Below are 21466 nucleotides of genomic sequence, written 5' to 3' on the forward strand. Positions count from 1 at the left end.
ACTATGGATAGTAATAAAATACTAGATATATATAAAACGAAATACTGTGGGTAGATGTATTCATACGTGAATGAATGATGAATAAAGATTGGTTGTCTGGTTTTTGGCCCATTACAGATTTGAGACAACCTATTAGGATAAGGGATGTAGGGGTTCTATAGACCATCAATCCTGATGGCTGCTAGATATACCAGCTGATAGCCCAGAATGAAAACAAAACAAAAAACTAAACAAACAAACAAAAAAAGACAGTAGAACTAAAAAAATCCTAGATGTCAAAGATTAGTCCTCCACATCCAAATCAGCCATTGTCTCCCGGTCTGCTCCTTTGCTTCTATTTTAACCTTCACATAGCAGCAGGAACTCTGTTTTTTTAAGACCTGCTGCTGTGATCCTGTTACTCTACTTCTCATAAACCTAGAGTGATTCCCAATTACTTTCCATGTCAAATCGTGCATTTTGCTAGAGGGTCCTCTTGACCCTCCTCCCCATCAGGCTTGCAACATTTAAATTTATACTTTTAGGTTGAGCTGAAAACTCTATTTTTCTACCCGAAGATCCTTCCCAAATGCTCCCTTATTCTATGAACTCCCTAGTTTTCTCCTTTAAATGCACAGCTCCAGGTTCGTCTCAACCAGGATGCCTTATTAGGCTAGCCCACTGTATTCCAATCAGGCTAGCATCTGCTGTAACTCTCCATTCATGCCAGCTAGTATTTACTGAGTGCTTGGCATAGGCCACATGTCCACATGTCTTTATAGGTGTTATCATGTTTATTCTCTACAACATGTGAGGTTGGAATTTTTATCTCATTTAAAGATGAAGAAATTGAGATTTAATGAGGTGACGTAAGTTACCTAAGATTACAAAATGAGTAAGTGGGGCTGGGTCAGATGATGCAGGAATTGGAGAGGCACTGTGGGACATCGGTTTACAGTGAGGTGGGTGCAGGGTTGTCAGAGGACAATTTGCAGGATTCCTCTGTATCTCTGCAATGGAATCTGACAGTGTGTCTTCTGACAGTGTATCTCTTTTATAAAAAGAGGCAGGTGGAGAGAGAACCGTCCTACAGTAGAATAGACTGCCTGCAAATGAGTGAGCTCCCAGCCCTGAAGTGTTCAAGCAGGGGCTAGATGGCCATCTATAAGGAATTCTTGCCCTGATGGGCCAGATGGACTGCATGACAAGGTCTAGAGTCCTTTCCAATTCTGAGTTTCTGGTGATTTCATAATTATATTTATTACATGTCTAGGACAGTGCCATGCACTGTGGGTCCACAAATATATAGAACATGGCCATTGCTTTCAAATTGTGTATGACTATAATTAAAGGGGCAAGGCAAGATAATATCTAACACAGTGTAAAGAAGACTGTATAAGTCAGAGCTAAACTGAAATGTACAGATTCTAAGTACATTAAGAGTTTAGATTGGGGCAAATCAGACATATATGTTATATTTTAGGAAGGCAAATTTCAAGATATTCAGAGAAAATGAATTTTTATATCTAAGAGGAAGAATGTTCAGGCTTGGCTCAAATGAGACATTCAGAAATGATTTTGTGATAATTCAACCCAAAATGACCCTTATGAAGAAGAGGTCACACAGGAATCACTTTGATGAGCTCATATGTGTACAAGGCAGAAAGGAAGCCACATACCAAGGATGACTTTAGATGAGAGGTGCAGACACTGCTCCAACATCTAATAATCCACCATAGCAATCCACAAGTGTCAGGCGCTTTGGATAGACTGGCTTGTGCACCCCGTGAGTAGGAGGCTACCTCTCTGTCCTTGTTTTGTAGGTGAGAATGAAAGCTCAGATAGGAGATCAGCTTTTCTGGCCCCACGTCCCCCCTACTTTTTATTCCGCCATCTGCTTCTCAAAATGTGAAATGTGCCAAGGCTCAGAGGAAGAAAGCGTAAGAAACAAGGAAGGCCCAGGTCTGTTACCACATAATGGTGAGGAAGCTGAAAAACTCAGGGCTTCAGTTTGCCCAGCTGGAAAGAGTGTGATAATCATCCTTGTTCCAGCTTCTTTATCAGCCAGCTCTGTGACTAGGAGCAAACAACTTGCCTCTCTGTACTTTAGTTTCCTCATTGGTAAAATCGGGGCAGTGGTGCCTGTCCTGTCTACTACATTATGTTTTCGTAAGGATCAAATAAGATAATGTAAGTTTACACTCTTTTTTTTTTTTTTTTGAGACAGAGTCTCGCTCTGTTGCCAGGCTGGAGTGCAGTGGTGCAATCTCGGCTCACTGCAAGCTCCGCCTCCCAGGTTCAAGCCATTCTCCTGCCTCAGCCTCCCGAGTAGGTGGGACTACAGGTGTGCACCACCACGCCCAGCTAATTTCTGTATTTTTGGTAGAGATACAGTTTCACCATGTTGGCCAGGATGGTCTCCATCTCTTGACCTCGTGATCTGCCTGCCTCGGCCTCCCAAAATGCTAGGATTATAGGCGTGAGCCACTATGTCTGGCCAAGTTTACACTCTTTAACAATTCTTAAATATTGAATAACTGTGAAGAGTTTTTATTAAAGGAAGCGTCAGGTCAACAGAGCCATATTAAAAGCTTTCTGAATTCTTCATGTAATGCCTTAAGTAGGTAATAATACCTTTTTTTGACATATGCCAACAATGATAATGGCAGCCACATAGCATAATGGTTAAAACATGGGCTTCAGGCCAGATTGCCTGGGTTTGAGGCCGGATGCAGTGGCTCACACTTAAAATCCCAGCACTTTGGGAGGCTGAGGCAGATGGATCACTTGAGGTCAGGAGTTCGAGACCAGCCTGGCCAACATAGTAAAACCCTGTCTTTACTAAAAATACAAAAATGACCCGGGTGTGGTGGCAGGCACCTGTCATCCCAGCTACTCAGGAGGCTAAGGCAGGAGAATCGATTGAAACTGGGAGGCAGAGGTTGCTGTGAGCCAGGATCCTGCCACTGCACTCCAGCCTGGGTGACAGAGCAAGACTCCACCTCAAAAAAAACAAAAACAAAAACAAAAAAACAGATTGCCTTGGTTTGAATCCTGGCTCCATTTCCATTCAGTAGCACTTTATTTTCAGGCAAGTTATTTAACTTCTCTGTACCATAGTTTTCTCATCTGTGAAACAGGTATACAGTTGTTTTGAGGTTAACATGAGTTAATACATGTAAAGCATTTAAGCTGTACCTGGCATACACAATAATAAATGTGTTCAATAAATGTTAGTCACTGTTATTAAAGTATGAAGGATAACAGATTTGACGTACTTGGCAGTAATTCAAGGGAGCAGAAGGCAGCATAGCACGTTAATTACAAGCACAGACTCTAGAGTCAGACCTGAGTTGAAATCCTGGCCATTGGACTTGCTAGTTGTGTGACATCAGGCAAACTGCTTGACCTCTCTGAGCCATGGTATCCTCATCTACAAAACAGAGTAATAATTCCTACCTCACAGAATTATTGTGGAGATGAAATAAAATAATGCATTTTAAGAGCTCAGCAGGTGCTGTCTGGAATAAGAGTTCGAAGTACTGTCATTGAGAGTGTACTTCCAAGTTACTGACAAAAGCTTGATTTTTAGATTACTGGTATAAACCAAAAATAAAATTCAGAGGCCCCCCAACCATCTGAATGGATTTCCTTCTCAACCAGGGCTCTTTTAAAATTTAACCTGAGAGACTGTTTCAGGCCATGATGGGAAATGGGGGTCAAACATGCCTCAGTATACCTCTCTGGCATTAACATCAACACAGACTTTAAGTATGATAAGAAACATTTTACAAACTCTCCTCTCTAAAGCCTAGTACCTCAAGGCTTCCTCTGCAAACAGTACTTGGGTTGCCACAATCCTTTATCTTAACCCAGGCATTCCTTTCTGTTGAACCTAGGTTTTTGTTTTTTTTTTCTGAGACGGAGTCTCACTCTGTCGCCCAGGCTGGAGTGTAGTGGCGCGATCTCAGCTCACTGCAAGCTCCACCTTCCGGGTTCACGCCATTCTCCTGCCTCATCCTCCCGTGTAGCTGGGAATATAGGTGCCTGCCATCATGCTTGGCTAATTTTTTGTATTTTTTGTAGAGACGGGGTTTCACCGTGTTAGCCAGGATGGTCTCAGTCTCCTGACCTAGTGATCCACCCACCTCGGGCTCCCAAAGTGCTGGGATTACAGGCATGAGCCACCACGCCCGGCCGACCCTAGGTCCTTAGATAAGCTCAACCAATTGTCAGAAAAATTTTAAATCAACCTATAAGCTGGAAGCCCCCTGCTTCAAGTTGTTCCATCTTTCTGGACCAAACCAATGCATTTCTTAAATGTATTTGATTGAAGTCTCATGTTTCACTAAAATGTGTCAAACCGAGCTGCACCCTGACCACCTTGGGCACATGTTCTCAGGACCACCTGAGGGCTGTGTCATGGGCTGTGGTCACTCATATTTGGCTCAGAATAAATCTCTTCAGATATTTTACAGAGTTTGATTTTTTGTTGACACTGGCAAGTTTATCCCATGCTAAACTTTTACTATGGGTTGGGTTTTGTTTTTTTGTTGTTGTTGTTTGTTTTTTGTGTTTTGTTTTGTTTTTAGTAACTTCAGTAGTAACCTTAACAATAGTCTGTTTTGACAGGTTTTTGACACATTCTTACTAGAGTCACCTGAACCAATGAAATCCTCTGCCTGGGGCATATGAAAAATCTTTGTAATATGGCTCTAGCCCATTTTTCTAGCCTCATTTCTCCATGTTCTAGCAACATCTTGCACATAGCCAGATGTTTCAGTCAAATTAAATTATTTTGATTACTTGTGTTGACAAGAAGAGTCAAACTGCAAAATATTTTAAGAGATTTATTCTGAGCCTAATATGAGTGACCACAGCCAGTGACACAGCCCTCAGGAGGTCCACAGAACATGTGCCCACGGTGGTTGGGGTGCAGTTTGGGGAGGCATGAGACATCAATCAGATACATTTAAGAAATACATTGGTTTGATCCAGAAAGGCAGGACAACTCAAAGTGAGGGCTTCCAGGCTATAGGTAAATTTAAACATTTTCTGGCTGACAATTGGTTGAGTTTGTTTAAAGACCTGGGATCAACAGAAAGGAATGTCTGGGTTAAGATAAAGGATTGTGGAGACCCATGTTCTTAATTGCAAAGGAAGCCTTCGGGTACTAGGCTTCAGAAAGAATACGTTGTAAAATGTTTCTTCTCACCCTGCAAAACAGAGTCTTGCTGTCACCCAGGCTGGAGTGCAGTGGTGCAGTCTCGGCTCACTGCAACCTCTGTCTCCCGGGTTCAAGCAATTCTCCTGCCTCAGCCTCCCTAGTAGCTGGGATTACAGGCGCCCGCCACCACGCCTGGCTAATTTTTGTATTTTTAGTTGAGACAGGGTTTCACCATGTTGGTCAGGCTGGCCTCAAACTCCTGACCTCGTGATCCGCCCGCCTCGGCCTCCCAAAATGCTGGGATTACAGGCATGAGCACCGCACCCAGCCTAAAATGTTTATCATACTTAAAGTCTGTGTTGATGTTAATGCCGGAGAGGTACAATGAGGCATGTCAGAGGCCCACTTCCCGTCATGGCCTGAAACAGTCTCTCAGGTTAAATTTTAAAAGAGCCCTGGTTGAGGAGGAAGTCCATTCAGATGGTTGGGGGGGCTTACAATTTTATTTTTGGTTTACACTTGTTATTTCTCACTTTCATGTCTTTGCTTGTTTTATTTTCTCTGCCTGAAATGTCCTCTACCCAGTGTCCTCCTCCATGTTTCAAAAGCCCTACCTTTTTCAAATATCTTCATTAATCTTTTTCTGATCCTCTCCTTGAATTAAAATGCTGTTGAAGCGGCGTCATTGTCTGGGGTAAATACCCGAGATTTGTTGTCTCAACAGCAATGGAAAACTAGGACACGGACACACCAGAGTGAGGTTACGAGTAGAAGTTTAACAGGCGAAAGAAAGAGAAGAGCTCTCTGCAGCTGACAGCGTTCTCGAAAAAATGAGTTGCCACCTCTGTGGTGAAATGCAAGTTTTATAGATAAGCTTGAGGAGGTGGTGTCTGATTTACATAGGGCACAAAAGATTGGTTGGATTGGTGTTTCATTTGCATAACTTTCGAAAAACTGGTTAGGGCTAGGTGTGTCATTTGCATAGGGTGCGAAAAGCTGGCCACCCCCACCCTAATCTTTTATTATGCAGATGGTTATTTACGTGGCCAGCGCCATGTTGCCCGTTTCTTTACTGTACACGTGGTGACAAATTAAAGGGAGGACAGAACCTCCATGTTGAACATACTTGGCCCCCAGGTAGCCTTTTTCTATTGGCACAGCTGCCGGCATTCACCAGTGCAAGCTTCCAGCTTGCCTTTTTATTTATTTGTTTATTTGTTTTTTTTGAGACGGAGTCTTCCTCTGTCGCCCAGACTGGAGTGCAGTGGCATGATCTTGGCTCACTGCAACCTCTGCCTCCCAGGTTCTAGTGGTTCTCCTGCCTCAGCCTCTCGAGTAGCTGGGATTACAGGCGCTCACCACCCACCACCATGCCCAGCTAATTTTTGTATTTTTAGTAGAGACAAGGTTTCACTATGTTGGCCAGGCTGGTCTCGAACTCCTGACCTCAAGTCTTCCTCCTGCCTTGGCCTCCCAGAGTGCTGGGATTACAGGCGTGAGCCGCTGCGCCCGCCCTCAGCTTGCCTATCTATGTTTGCAGCTCGATTTTTCAGGCTGCTCTTTGTTAGAAAAAAATAATTTCTTGGGCTGCTTTTTATTAAAAGGGAAGTTCTGCCGAAGACTCTTTTACCTTCACTATCTGGCTAAATAATTTCTTTCTAGCTCCTGTATCACTGTGTCTTCCTCCTTCGAATCCTGTTTTCATGTGTCTCTTAAAGCCTTTATCAGAGTACTGTTCTGTATTTCATCCAATCTAATAGGTCATTGATTATAAAATACCATTGTTTTGTGTATCAATAAGAAAGCAAAAAATGCTGCCAGTTACACTGAAACATCATCAATTATAAGACACATCCTAACCTCAGAGGTGAGAAAATGTGAAAAAAAAATGTAAGCTTTAGAATTGATGACATATGGTAGTTCTTTGTGAAAGTGTCTGATTCACACCTTCTCACTGGATAGTAATTTCCCTGAGGGGAGGGAGGGATTATGATCTGTTCATATCTGTTGGTGCCTGGCACCTAAGAGGGACTCAGTAAGTATCTGTGGATTTACTGGCCCTTAACACATTCTCTCATGTTGTCTAGCCTTTATGATATTATTAGAAGAGTTAATACCCTCAACAGTCGACCCTTTGAATAATTTCTTGTGTCTGGCTTCTGGACAAGAGGAAATCAGGACAAAGAGCTAACTACTGAGTGGATCACGATTGAATGGGCTGCTGTGGTGTGGCGGTTGAATGGAATTTGCAACAAATGCAATTCTTAGTTATTCTTTTTCTCCTCAGTACACACACAGTGTTTCTTAATGGAAATAAAGTTTACTTTCCTGGCCATTAGCAGACTTCATCATTTTGGTTCCTAATTGTCTTTTTCCCTTGTCTTCTGTTCAGTATAAATGACATCGCATTTAAGCCTGATGGAACTCAACTGATTTTGGCTGCCGGAAGCAGATTACTGGTAGGATTTTGTCTTAGTTTCCTCTTAAAGTGCTTCCCTAACCTCCCTCTTGTGAGTACTCTGAAATTTGACCTTTTTTTTTTTTTTTTGAGATTAAAAAGGCAAGGGTGGGAAAACTTTCCCTATTACTTTTTAATAGGGCTGGAAATGGGCTATTTAAAACAGGCAAGTAAACTATCAGATAAGAACCTGTGAGCAATACCTCCTTTGGGGTCATTAATCTTTCCCTTTTTACTTTGAGACACCCATGAAAGAGTTGAAAACAATCACAATGCCTTTGAAACTGGACTGGTGTCAGTTTACATTTTGTCCCCCAGAAAAATTCAAGCAACAGGACTGACGGTGCTCTGTCCATGAGAAGTCAGATAGCCTGACCCCAACTTTTAGGCATTGGCCTATCTAAACAGTTCCATATGGATGTTGTCCTATTTTCAAATAACATAAGCTCCCTCTGGAACCTATCCAGGTATATAAAAGTAATTTTCAGAGAACCCCTTATGTTTGACCAAAAAACCTTTGTATGATCTCTCTTTCTGTCTAAGTCTACTTCCTCTTCTCTGTTGTCTCTAGATACGCAGACTGATTAATCTCCATTCTTTGTATGGTTAACTACATAATCTTAAAACATGGTTAAATTGTTCTGCAGACTTCTCTGCAGTGTAAACAATCCAAACTCTATTAGTTTTTCTACACAGGTTATCTTTTCCAATACTCTAACCATTTCAGAAAGTTTCCGCTTGATTTCTCAGATGGTGTGTGTGTGTGTGTGTGTGTGTGTGTGTGTTTTTTGAGACAGAGTCTGGCTCTGTCGCCCGGGCTGGAGTGCAGTGACGCGATCTCGGCTTACTGCAAGCTCCACCTCCTGGGTTCACACCATTCTCCTGCCTCAGCCTCCTGAGTAGCTGGGACTACAGGCGCCTGCCGCTATGCTCGGCTAATTTTTTGTATTTTTAGTAGAGACGGGGTTTCTCCGTGTTAGCCAGGATGGTCTCGATCTCCTGACCTCGTAATCCACCCACCTCGGCCTCCCAAAGTGCTGGGATTACAGGCGTGAGCCACCGCGCCCGGCCAGATGGTGTGTTTTTAAACTCTCCACATAGTGATAGATGTCACATGGCTATCAAATACCTAAATCCATATTACAGCTGGGTTTTATTTTATTTCTTAGAGACAGGGTCGTGCTCTGTTGCCCAAGCTGGTGTGCAGTAGTGCAGTCATAGATCACTGCAGCCTCAAACTCCTGGGCTTAAGGTTCCTTCCCACCTCAGCCTCCCGAGTAGCTAGGACTGTGGACACACACCACCTCGTCCACCTAATTTTTATTTTTATTTATTTTTATTTATTTTTATTTTTTGTAGAGATGGGGTTTCACTTAGTTGCCCAAGCTGGTCTTGAACTCCTGGTTTCAAGCAATCCTCCCACTTCAGCCTCCCAGAGTGTTGGGATGACAGGAGTGAGCTACCATGCCTGGCCTACAGTTGGGTTTTATAACATTCCCTCCTACTTGAAAGCCCAGAGTTCTGTGACTTTCAAACTCTTGGTAGCAAATATGAAAGAAACATCTATTATGTTGATTTAGTGCAGAGCTGGCACTAAAATTTAATCATGTTGTAGCTGGCTCTTTTTATGGGCTAGTTTTATTTAGGAGGGCCTGCCTTGATCAGTCATATATCCAAATTCAGGTAAGGATGAGTATAAAGAATTTCCATGGAGTGAGTAATTGAACCTTTGGTTCTCAAGGATTGGTAGTATATTCCTGGTCACATAGTACATAGACCTGGGTCCTCTACTTCATGGTTACCCAACTTTAAGTCATGTTGTTTTTGGTTTTGCAGTGCAGTTTTTATTGGCTACAGATTTAGAATATTGACACGTATTGTTATAAAAACAAAAATAGCAGTAGCAACCCTGCAGGAATTCTGATTAATAGATATCACATAGATAATCTGTATTTGTCTCTTTTGCCAGGTTTATGACACCTCTGATGGCACCTTACTTCAGCCCCTCAAGGGACACAAAGACACTGTGTACTGTGTGGCATATGCGAAGGATGGTAAAAGGCTGCTCTGGGTTTCCATTCTCTATAATAGCCTCATCATTGTTCATTTTTCTCCTTAGTCACTTTTTAATTATTTCTAGTAAGCTGGAGTACAACTTGCAAGTTCAGAAGACAGTGAAGTTGCTAAGACTTCAGTTTGGTCATTCAATCTAGCAAGTATTTATTGAGGTCATCTATGTTCCAGGCACTGTTCAAGGTGCTTGAATTACTTCAGAGAAAAAAACGGTGGTCCCTCCCCTTATGGGGCTTCTGTTTTATGGGGTAGTGGTGAGAAGTGAGGGAGGAAGAAAGTATGAGGGAAGACATACAGTAAACATAGTAAAAAGGTAAATTAAGCAGTATGCTGGAAGGTGATAACTGTTATGGAAGAAGAAAAAGTAGAGCAGAATGAGGGGGATTGAGAGTGCTGGGCAGGGCAGGGGGTTGGGTGCAGTGTCGAATTAGACTAGTGAGGGTGGGCTCATTGAGATGAGGACAGGTGAGGAAAAAGACTTTGAAGTCAGGAGGCAATGAGATTGTGCCAGTGGGCATGGGGGGAAGAGAGCTCTTTGCAGAGGAAGAGCCATTGCAGAGGCCCTCAGGTGTGGGTGTGGCTGCTAGGAGCTGGATCAAAGAGAATCGGGAATTGTAGAGGATGAGGATAAAGTGGTAACAGACATGGGGTGGTCAGATCGTAAAGATTTTGATTCTGAGTCAAAATGGAACTACTGAAAGGTCCTCAGCAGAGGAGGGATCTGATCTGATTTGTATTTTAAAAGGATCCCTCTAGTTGCTGAGTTGGAAACAACCTGCAAGAGGTGAGGGTTGGGACATCTGTGTGAGGAAGCATCATCCAGACAGGGGCTGATGGTGGCTCAGACCTCTGTGGGGGCAGAGGAGGTGATGAGAAATTATCAGACTCTGGATATAATGGGAGGGTGGAGCCAACTGGATTGTCTGACAGATTGGATATGGGCTATGAAGAAAAAGGAGTCAAGTTTTTGACCTGAGGACTGAAAGGTTGGAGTTGCCCCCCCACCGAGATGGAAAAGACTGCAGGTAGAGAAAAGTTATAGTTGAAGATCAGAAATTCAGTTTTATACATGCTGAATTTGAGAAAAGTTGATGATGTTGGAGAGGGGAGAGAACTGCTGGAACAGAGTTGTTGAATAGGCAAGAGGAGATGGGATCTAGGGCGTAGACGGGGTATTTGCTTTAGATAGGGGCACGGTGGGAACTGCAGAGGCCAGCAGATGGGGACAATGTGGTAGTAGGAATCTAATGGAAATTCTCAATTCCATTTTTTTTTTCTTCAGTGAAATAGGAAGCAACATGAACTGAGAGTGACAATGGGGAAGGGAGGTTTCAGAGAGTTGAAGAGAAAGGAAAAAGTGTAAAGTCACTGCCTCAGAGAATGGGACAGCGAGTGGACCCAGGAGGTGTAGTGAGATCCCCAGTGACATGAAGGGCCCTCTTGAAGATTGTGATCATGAATTGAAAGTGAGATTAGCTGGTGTGATTGTGTCTTTTTCTCCAGCGATTTTGAGCTGCATAGTTGTAGAGGCAGAAGAGGTGAATTTAACCAGAGGTGGTTTTGCAAGCACATTTGAAGATGAAGTAGGAGGGCAAGGGAGCAGAAAGTGTATACAGATAAATAATTATGTACATTAACCTTGAATTGTTGGCTGAATAATGAAGTGAGAGAGGACAGCAATGGAGAAGTAGTAGGTTCTGGTGGTGTTGAAGGATTGTTACAGTTGGGGTACCAGGTGGGTTGGGAAGGAAGGGAAGTGGTGCATGAAACTGAGATTTAAATTTATTTTAAAATAAATCCATGTTGTCCCACAGCATAGGATTAGTGGGAAGAACATGGGCTTTGGAATGAGACAGTTGTGAGTTCCAACCCCAACCCAACACCAGAATTCTGTGAGTTTGAGCTGGTTATTGAGTCTGAGTCACGATTTCTTCATGTATCAAATGGATAACATTGAGTTAACATTCTGTAGCCACTGCCAAGAAGTCACAAAATTGTAATGTTATAATTCTTGAATGAACCTTGGAGATTATTCCAGTCCCAGGTTTTTAACTTCTTTTGGCTGATGGGCCTCTTTGATAATCAGATGGAAGCTTTAGACCACTTTCTAGAAAGATGCAAATTCTTCATGTGTATGCAGAATTTCATGCATATAATTTTAGTCTGATTAGTCCAGTCTCTTCACTTTAGCCCTGCATAAAGACATAAACAATTGGCCAGGCACGGTGGCTCATGCCTATAATCCTACTGTAATCCTAAAACTCTGGGAGCCTGAGTTGGGAAGATTGCTTAAGGCAGGAGTTTGAGACCAGCCTGGGCAACATAGTGAGACTCCCTAAAATCTGGCCTGGGTGACAGAGCTAGACTCTGTCTCTTAAAAAAAAAAAAAAAAAAAAAGACAAGTCATGTGACTTGCCAAGGCCATGCAGCAGATTGGCCCAAAGACAAAACTAATTTCTTGCTTCATAGTCAGGTGTGCTGTACCATGGTAGTCGTGTGTGTGTGTGTGTGTGTGTGTGTGTGTGTGTGTGTGTGTGTGCATGTTTGAGTTCAAGTTCAGAATAATGTTTTAGGGAGACCTGTGAGGAGGGAGCCTGGAGAGCTGAACTGTTTCTGTCTCATCCTAGTGGCTGTTGAGGAATGTGGGTCAGTCCAGGGCCCAGTATAAGGCCCAGTAGGTACAGAAGAGCTATTGGGCCTCTGGTGCCTCTGGTGTTTATAACCATAGCAGGGCTCTTTGACCTGCAACACCGTTAGGGCACTTGAGGATGTCAGAGTGTGACCCATCAGTAGTGGCATTTGCACAGCACTTTGCAGAGTCCTGTCACACACATCTCATTTGATGCTCCCAACAACTCTCTGAAGCAGGCAGCAAGGGGACTCTTATCTCTGCTCAAAGATGAGAAAACAGACTTGGAGCAATTACAGGTGATGGTGGCAGAGGCAGGCCTAACCCAGGTCCTCTGACTGCAGGGTCCTTGTTCTTTCTAGTGTATCATGCTGCCTCTTCATGACACCTGTATAATGATTAAGAAGTCTTTTAGTCCTCAGAACTGGTTTTTTCCTCTTAGACCTGAAGATTGAGATACACTGAATTCCAGCTTTGCTCTTTAAGTCTGCTTGTTTCTAATTTCTCCCTTAAGTTTATTAAGTTTTTTTTGTTTTTTTTTTTTTGAGATGAAGTCTCGCTCTGTCGCCCAGGCTGGAGTGCAGTGAGTGGCGCGATCTTGGCTCATGGCAACCTCCGACTCCCTGTTCAAGTGATTCTCCTGCCTCAGCCTCCTGAGTAGCTGGGACTACAGGCGCGCGCCACCATGCCTAGCTAATTTTTGTATTTTCAGTAGAGACAGGGTTTCACCATGTTGGTCGGGCTGGTCTCAAACTCCTGACCTCGTGATCTGCCCACCTCGGCCTCCCAAAGTGCTGGGATTACAGGCGTGAACCACCATGCCTGGCCCAAGTTTAATAAGTATTTAATGAGCAACCATGATATAAAAGTATGTAAGACATAGTGTTTTTGTTCAAGAAAAACAATATAATATGAAGAAATAATAGAAATAGCTAATTTTTTTAAAATTCTATTCCAGGCCCAGTTCTAAGCAACATAAGGGTTAGGGGTGCCACTGCCTGTGCAATAAAAAATCTGCATGTAATTTCTGAACCCCCCAAAACTTTACTATTAATAACCTACTGTTGACCAGAAGCCTTACCTGTTACATAAACAGTTAACACATTTTTAATATTATATGTATTATATATTGTATTCTTAAAATAAGCTAGATAAAATGTTAATTGAGAAAAAAGAAAAATATATTTACTCTTCATTAAATGGAAGTGGATCATCATAAAGGTCTTCATCTTCACTGTCTTCAGGTTGAATAGGCTGAGGAGGAGGAGGAGGAGGAAGAGGGATTGGTGATGCTGTGCCAGGGAGACAGAGGCAAAAGAAAATTCACATGTAAAAGTGGACTCATGTAGTTAAAACTCATGTTGTTCAGGGGTCAACTGTATGTACACGGGTACATACACTCATTTAATCTTCACACCAACCATGAGGTAAATACTAACATTGTATCCATTTTTCAAATAAGGAAATGAAAGCTCTTCAGTAGCTTTCATGACCAGGGTCATGCAGCTGGTCAGTGAGAGCTCTAGGAATTCTGACCCAGAGACTCTGAGCCCAAAGCTTATGCTTTTCGTCACCATCACCTGCTACCTACCAGGATGAGGGAGGAGTGATGGAAATAGTAAGAGCAGTTTCTTTGTTTATTTAGTATTTGCAGCAATATCATATGGCTCACCCCAATATCTACTATTTCAGCTACTGTAAAAGGTACTTGGCCGGGTGTGGTGGCTCATGCTTGTGATCTCAGCACTTTGGGAAGCCAAGGCGGGTGGATCATGAGGTCAGGAGTTTGAGACAAGCCTGGCCAACACAGTGAAACCTCGTCTGTACTAAATATATAAAAATTAGCCGGGCATGGTGGTGTGTGCCTGTAATCCCAACTACTTGGGAGGCTGAGGCAGGAGAATTGCTTGAACCTGGGAGGCGGAGATTGCAGTGAGCTGAGATTATGCCACTGCTCTCTGGCCTGGGTGACAGAGCTAGACTCCGTCTCAAAAAGGGCCAGTCGTGGTGACTCATGCCTGTAATCCCAGCACTTTGGGAGGCGGATCACCTGAGGTCAGGAGTTTGAGACCAGCCTGCCCAACATGGAGAAACCGCATCTCTACTAAAAATACAAAAAATTAGCCGGGTGTGGTGGTGGGCACCTGTAGTCCCAGCTACTCGGCAGGCTGAGGCAGGATAATCGCTTGAATCCGGGAGTCGGAGGTTGCGGTGAGCTGAGATCGTGCCACTGCACTATAGCCTGGGCAACAGAGTGAGACTTAGTCTCAAAAAAAAGGTACTTTACAGATACTATCTTAGTTGACTCCCATAAAAAGACTCTGAGGAAGATACTGTTCCTCTGTGTTTCGGATGAAGTCATTGAGGCTCAGAGAACAGTGACTTGCCCAAGGTCACCTTCCACTTGCCCTGTGAATAAAGTCTAAAAGTCCTTAAGATGTACAGAATGTGGCACATACTTACCTCTTAATCCTCATCTCTCACCAGAGTAGGTGAAGACCTCGTTATTTGCTGCCATGGTACCGTGATCCTCTTCCAAATGCTTATAAATGTGGAACAGTGTAATTAATAACAAATTACTTGTTATATGTTGCCTCTCTCATGTCTGTTCCTTCATAAAGCCCAAGTAGTATGAAAATGCGAATCTGATCTATCACTCTTTGCTTAAAACCTTTCTTTGGCTTCCCATTGCTTTAGGATAAAGAGCAAGGCCTCTGCTGTGTCCCTGAGGTCCCAAGAGATCCTTCCACAACCCACCTCACCCTTCCCTCCATTCCATGATGACTCCGCTCATTCCCTCAGACATGCCAGGCTTTTCCTGCTTCAGGGCCTTTGTACATCTGTTCCATCCATGTGGATGGGTCTGTCTCCTCTCTACATCTGGCTAAGCTCTGCTCATCCTTTAGGTCTCCACTGAAGGATCTCATCCTTAGAGAAATGTTCCCTCATCTAAATTAGGTCCCCCAGGAGATGTCGACCAAAGGGTAGTTTCAGTCAGACAAAAGGAGTACATTTTTGAGATCTATTGCACAGCATGGTGACCATAGTTAATAATAGCGTATATTTCAAAACTGGCACCGGAATAGTTTTTTTTTTTTTTTTTTTTTTTTTGAGATGGAGTCTCGCTCTGTTGCCCAGGCTGGAGTGCAGTGGCGCGATCTCGGCTCACTGCAAGCTCCACCTCCTGGGTTCACTCCATTTTCCCACCTCAGCCTCCGGAGTAGCTGGGACTACAGGCGCCCGTCACCAGGCCGGCTAATTTTGTTTTTGTATTTTTAGTAGAGACGGGGTTTCACCGTGTTAGCCAGGATGGTCTCGATCTCCTGACCTCGTGATCCACCCGCCTCAGCCCTCCAAAGTGCTGGGATTACAGGTGTGAGCCACTGTTCCCGGCCAGGAATAGATTTTAAATGTTCTCACTATAAAAAAATAAGTATCTGCAGTGATGGATATGTTAATTAGCTTAATCATTCTTCAATGTGTATGTATATAAAATACCACATTGTACTTCATAAGTAGATATAATTATTTGTCAAAAATAAAAATTTAAGTAAAAAAGAAAATCAGGTTCCCCAGTTATTCTCTTTCATAGGATCCGTGTCTTACCATGTTGTATTTGTGTTAGATTAATTTGATGTGTACTTCTTAACACTTGACTGAACTTTATGAAAGTAGGGATCATGTGTGTTTTAATCATTACTTAATCCCTAGCATAGAACATGGCAGCTACATGTAGTAGGCTCCCAGTACATCTTTGTTTACTCAGTGTCAGACAAAGCAGGTTTGGAACCCAAATATTCTGACTCCAAGGTCCTGCCTCCCAGTACTGATAAGAACTAGGAAAGAAGCTAACACTTATTAGGTACCTTAAAGAACTAGTTTTCTAAAGAATTCTCTCTGGGAAATGCTGGTTTAAGATAAATGTGAGACTTTCCATTTTACAAACACTTTTAGGCAAGCGCTTTGCTTCTGGATCAGCTGACAAAAGCGTTATTATCTGGACATCAAAACTGGAAGGCATTCTGAAGTACACGTAAGTAACTTAGGTGTACAGTATTATGAGTTTGATGCTTATTGAATAATTGCAGCAAAAGCCTCTTAGAAAAGATGTAGGAGAAAACTTTTTTCTCTTAAATTGAACTTGAAATTAAGTTGTGGGTGTGTGTGGTTGGTATAGGAAGGTTGAGTAGTGAATAAGTTAATGAATATTTCTTGGCCACTTACTGGCGTGGCCAGCACTGGGCTAGGTGCTTTCATGTAGCTCATCTCAGTTCATCTGACATTGTAGACTTTATCCCACCCCCAACCTGTCATCTTCCAGTGTCCCTGTCTCAGTGAATGGCCTTATATCCACCCAGTGTCAAATGTCAGAAACTTGGGGTCAGTGTGCTCCAGGCCTCCTCTTACTATTGGGGATCTGCTGTGTTCTTCCCCTGTTCCTCTACTAGTTGGTCCCTATTTACCCTGCAGATCTCAGACTCAAATGTCAGTTTCTTTGTAAGGACTTTCCTGCCTCTCTAGACTGGAACAGGTCTCTTTCGAGGCATTTCTCACAATTGCAGTTTTAGGTTTATTCTGGTGACTGATCAGTATTGCTCATTGGCCTGTAAGTTCCATAAGAACAGATACTGCATCTATTTTTTGTTTTGTTTTGTTTTGTTTTTTTGAGACAGAGTCTTGCTCTGTTGCCCAGGCTGGAGTGCAGTGGTGCGATCTTGGCTCACTGCAAGCTCCACCTCCCAGGTTCACGCCATTCTCCTGCCTCAGCCTCCCGAGTAGCTGGGACTATAGGCGCCCACCACCACACCTGGCTAATTTTTTGTATTTTTAGTAGAGATAGGGTTTCACCATGTTAGCTAGGATGGTCTCGATCTCCTGACTGCATCTATTTTTTTTTTTCTCACTCTTGTGTCCCTGATACAATGCCTAGCCCATAATTGGTACTCACCAATTTTCCTTCCTTCCTTCCTTCCCTCCCTCCCTCCCTCCCTCCCTCCTTCCTTCCTTTCTTTTCAGTCTTGCTCTGTCTCCCAGGCTACAGTGCAGTGGTACCTAGCTCACTGCAACTACAACCTTCCAGGCTCAAATAATCCTCTTTCTTCAGCTTCTCAAATAGCTGGAACTGCAGGTGCACACCACCACACCTGGCCAATTTTTAATTTTTTTTTTTTCTTGGTAGAGACAGGGTTTCACTTTGTTGCCCGTACTGGTCTTGAACTCCTGGGCTCAAGCAGTCCTCTCAAAGTACTGGGATTACAGATACGAGCCACTGCACCTGGCCTCTTTTCAATTGTGGTAAAATATACATGACATAAAATTTATCATATTAACTACTTTTTAAGTTTACAGTTTAATGTTAAATACATTTACATTGTTGTGCAACCAATCTCCCAAACTCTTTTATCCTGCTAAACTAAAATTCTATATCCTTCAAATACCTACTCACCCTTCTCTCCTACCCCCAGCCCCTGAAAACCACCATTCTATTTTCTGTCTCTCTGAGATTGACTGCTTTACATACCTCATATAAGTAGAGTCATACAATGTTTGTTCTTTTGTGGCTTGTTTATTTCATTTCATGTAATGTCCTCAAGGCTCATCTGTGTTGTAGCATGTGTCAGAATTTACTTTCTGTGTTGTAGCATGTGTCAGAATTTACTTCTTTTTTTTTCTTTATTTTTTTTTTTTTTTATGAAGATGAGGTCTCACTATGACTCCTGAGCTCAAGCAATCCTTCTCCCTTGGCCCCCCAAACTGCTGGGATTACAGGTGTGAGCCACTGGGCTCAGCTTCCTTCCTTTTTAAGTCTGAATATTATTCCATTGTATATATAGACCACATTTTCTTTATCCATTCATCTGTTGATGGACACTTGTGTTGCTTCTGCTTCTTAGCTATTATGAATAATGCTGCTATGAACATGAGTGTACAAATCAACAAACAATTTTTGAAGGAATGAATGAATGAGTGAAGTTGTAAGTAAAGTATTACCCACAAGTGAAGGACTAAAACTGGGGTTGAGACGCCTTGCATGGTACATGATTTGCTCAGCTTTCATTGTTGTCTAAGGATTTGTCATGTTTCCAGATCTTGGTCTGTGATGTCTTCATTGCACCTCCATCTTACATTTCTGGGCCTCCACAAAACAGTAAGAGTAACAGCCACAAATAAAGCACCTAAAGGCCAAAGTGGGAGGATTGCTTGAGGCCAAGCGTTCAAAACCAACCTGGCCAAAAGTGAGTCCCCATCTCTACAAATAAGAAAACAGTGGGTGAGGAGAAGGAGAATTAATTCTTTAGGAGTGGGAGAATTAATTTCTGTGCTTTTTGTTGGTCACTTGCAGAAGAGCATGTGGTCTAAAGTCAGAGGTTGTGGGCTCATTATTAAAATCTTCAGTTGTAGCCATTGAAATCTTTGTGGTTTGCTGCATAGTAATCTACAGTTGTTTACTTCCCAGGCACAATGATGCTATACAATGTGTCTCCTACAATCCTGTTACTCATCAACTGGCATCTTGTTCCTCCAGTGACTTTGGTACGTTCTGATTCCTGATGTCCTGTGCTGGAATAACTGAAAATCTGGGCTAAAAATGCTGAAATGCATTCAGAATATGGTGATTTTATCCTGAGAGAGTTAATACTACTTCTCTACCTTCAATGGCTGAGGGGAGGCTGACAGTTATTCTTTAAATTGTGTGGAAACCAAGACAGTGAATGGTGACCTTTACTCTGGTAAGACATCAGAGACTACAGGAAGGGCCCCAGCAAAGGAAATGGTAAGAAGATTGGGAGGGCACAGGCATAACTTGGTGTTGCTGCCTTTGGGAAGCCTTCCGTTGGTGTTGCTCCCTCTGGGAAGCCTTCCCTGACTCACCCTGGCAGAGACAGTGCAGTTGTCCTCACCTTTGTATTGACCCACATCTATGTATATGTGAAATTCTTCACTGTTGCAGTTCTACTTCTTGTGCAGTTTGTCATCATTACTGGTTTAGGTGGCTGTAGCTGTCCTCCCTGAGGGGCTGAACACCTTGAGGAGTTCATCCTGGCCACGGTCCCGTGCCAGCATTACAGCACTGGTGTAGTACTGGCACAAAAGAGGTGTCAGTAAAATGTCTGTGGAGGGAGGAAGGGAGTGAAATTGGGCAGAGGCTTGTAGGTTATTTCCATTAATGGTTGATTCTGTTTTCAGCTCTATCAGTCTGTGTTCGTTGCTAGTGGATACAATGAAGTCACTAGATGAGGAGTCAGAAGCCTAATCCCTCTCAGTGTTCCAGTTCCCTTATCTAAAAGGAGCATGCTACTCACTGTGTCTCACTGATACGGTTCTGGTTCTGAGGTTCAAAAGAGAGAATGGAATTGAAAGCCAATTGTATAAATACATGGAGAAAGGCCTGTCATTTGTTTAACATATTTTATAGCATTTTCTTCATGTGAAGCACTGGTCTGTGTGCTTACACTGGAATATTAAAAAGGCAAAATAGAATCCCTACCCTCAAGGAGCTTGTGGTCTTAGGGGAAGGTGGGATTAAAAAATATATAATATTAAGTACTAGTATTTGTTGAATGCTTCCAGTGTGCTAGGCACTGTTCTAAGGATTAGAAATGAATTTCTATTTGAGCTTTATGACAGCCCCTGAGGTGTCAGGTATTATTCTCATTCCCACCCTACTGATGAAAAAGAGGTAGAGGTCCCTTAGCTAGTAAGTGGAGGAACCAGGGCTTGGACTTTAGACCAGGTGATTGCATACAGAGCCTGCTCTGCTAAGCACTGCTGAAGGAGGCCCAGGAGGAAGGAGTTTCTTCCAGCTGGGGGCTCCAGGCAGGCTTAGTGGAACACAGATAACATGTGCACACGTCAAAATGTTTGGAGGAAGCATTCTGGACCAGGGGAAAGGCAAAAAAATAACTTGTTTGATGTTGCATTTGGCCGTGTATTTGTGCACTGGAGTTATCTTCTTGATTGTACTTCGCAACTTGGCAAATAGAAGAATTTGCTTATGTTGTCTAGACATACACTTGCTATGAGGCACTGAGCCAGGGCATCTGGGACAGGGGGGAGCAAGCCTTATGTGACCAGTGTGCCATGGGAGAGGCACAGCTCAGATAGAGTCATGTGTTGTGATTGAGACCTATGAAAGAAAACTAGATTTTCAGAAAGCATCATTGTTATTTTAAATGCTAGGTTATACTCTGGTTGCAGTGTCAAAGTTATAAACAATGAAACTGTCATTTCTTTGAGAGTCAAATCCCTGAAAAGTTGGCTAGAACTTTATCAATCTATCTTATTTTTCTTCTGAAAGAATGATAGATTCATAGTAAGTTACAAAGATGGTACCAAGAAGTCTATGTACTTTTCATCCAGTTTCCCCCAGTGGATCCATCTTATGTAAATATTATACAATATCAAGACCAGGAAACTGAGACTGGCACAAAATGTGTATATTATATAGTTCTGTTGTTTTATCGCATGTGTAGATTAGCACCAGCGTGACACAGAACTAAGCCATCACCATGCAGTTACCACTTAGTGTCCTATCTACTCACCTTACCTCCAGTTATCTCCAAACCCTGGTAACCACAAATCTGTTCTCCATTTCTATAATTTTGTCATTCAAGAATGTTATATAAATGGAATCGTACAGTATATGACCTTTTGAGATTATGTTTTTTCATTCAGCATAAAATCCTGGAGATCCATCTAAGTTGTTGTATGTTTCAATTATTTGTTCCTTTTTATTGCTGGGTAGTATTCCAACCAATCCATCTTCTTTTATATTATTGTGCATTGAAGGGTTGTGGTCTCCTGAACAGAAGTCTGTCTCCAAACACAAATCAAGCAGCAAGATCATCTGCTGCAGGTAAGTGCAGCTCTGACGATAAGATTTATGTTCCTTCATCTTCCACACAGACTCTCAAAATCCAATTATTTCATGCAGCAGAGAAGGTCTTGTGTTAGGTAGTTGGTTTAGGCCCCTGTATTTCCTTTTTTCTTCTTTTTTCGTCTCCTCGATGGGAAAGACTTGTGCCTTTGATCATGAAGCAAAAGAGAACTACAAGTTGCCTTCATGCAGTTACCTAGCAACAAGCCTCAACATCCAGCTATACTGAGTGGAGGCTTGTTGAAAATGTGAGGCTGTCATTGTCCAGGCAGCATGTGTGGG

General features: G+C 42.7%; 1 protein-coding gene across 24 annotated transcripts in view; it reads left to right on the forward strand.

The window, feature by feature from the left end:
- LOC101133243 (intraflagellar transport protein 122 homolog) overlaps window positions 1–21466 on the forward strand; it is a 79921-nt gene that overhangs the window by 2279 nt on the left and 56176 nt on the right. For 15 of the 24 annotated variants that reach the window (XR_010132919.1, XR_010132918.1, XR_010132921.1 and 12 more), the window contains exons 2-6: window positions 7539–7605; window positions 9574–9658; window positions 16261–16339; window positions 18764–18840; window positions 21097–21163. Coding sequence is in view for 16 of the 24 variants with exons in the window: in XM_063704148.1 (XP_063560218.1) it covers window positions 7539–7605; window positions 9574–9658; window positions 16261–16339; window positions 18764–18840; window positions 21097–21163 (375 nt within the window). In the remaining 8 variants the exon portion in view is untranslated. Of the gene's footprint in view, window positions 1–7538; window positions 7606–9573; window positions 9659–13564; window positions 13734–16260; window positions 16340–18449; window positions 18543–18763; window positions 18841–21096; window positions 21164–21466 lie in introns of those variants that run through there. The other 9 variants (XM_063704153.1, XM_063704145.1, XM_063704146.1 and 6 more) reach the window with 5 other exon arrangements.

Source organism: Gorilla gorilla, chromosome 2 (assembly GCF_029281585.2).
Source record: "Gorilla gorilla gorilla isolate KB3781 chromosome 2, NHGRI_mGorGor1-v2.1_pri, whole genome shotgun sequence".
NCBI lineage: Eukaryota > Metazoa > Chordata > Mammalia > Primates > Hominidae > Gorilla > Gorilla gorilla.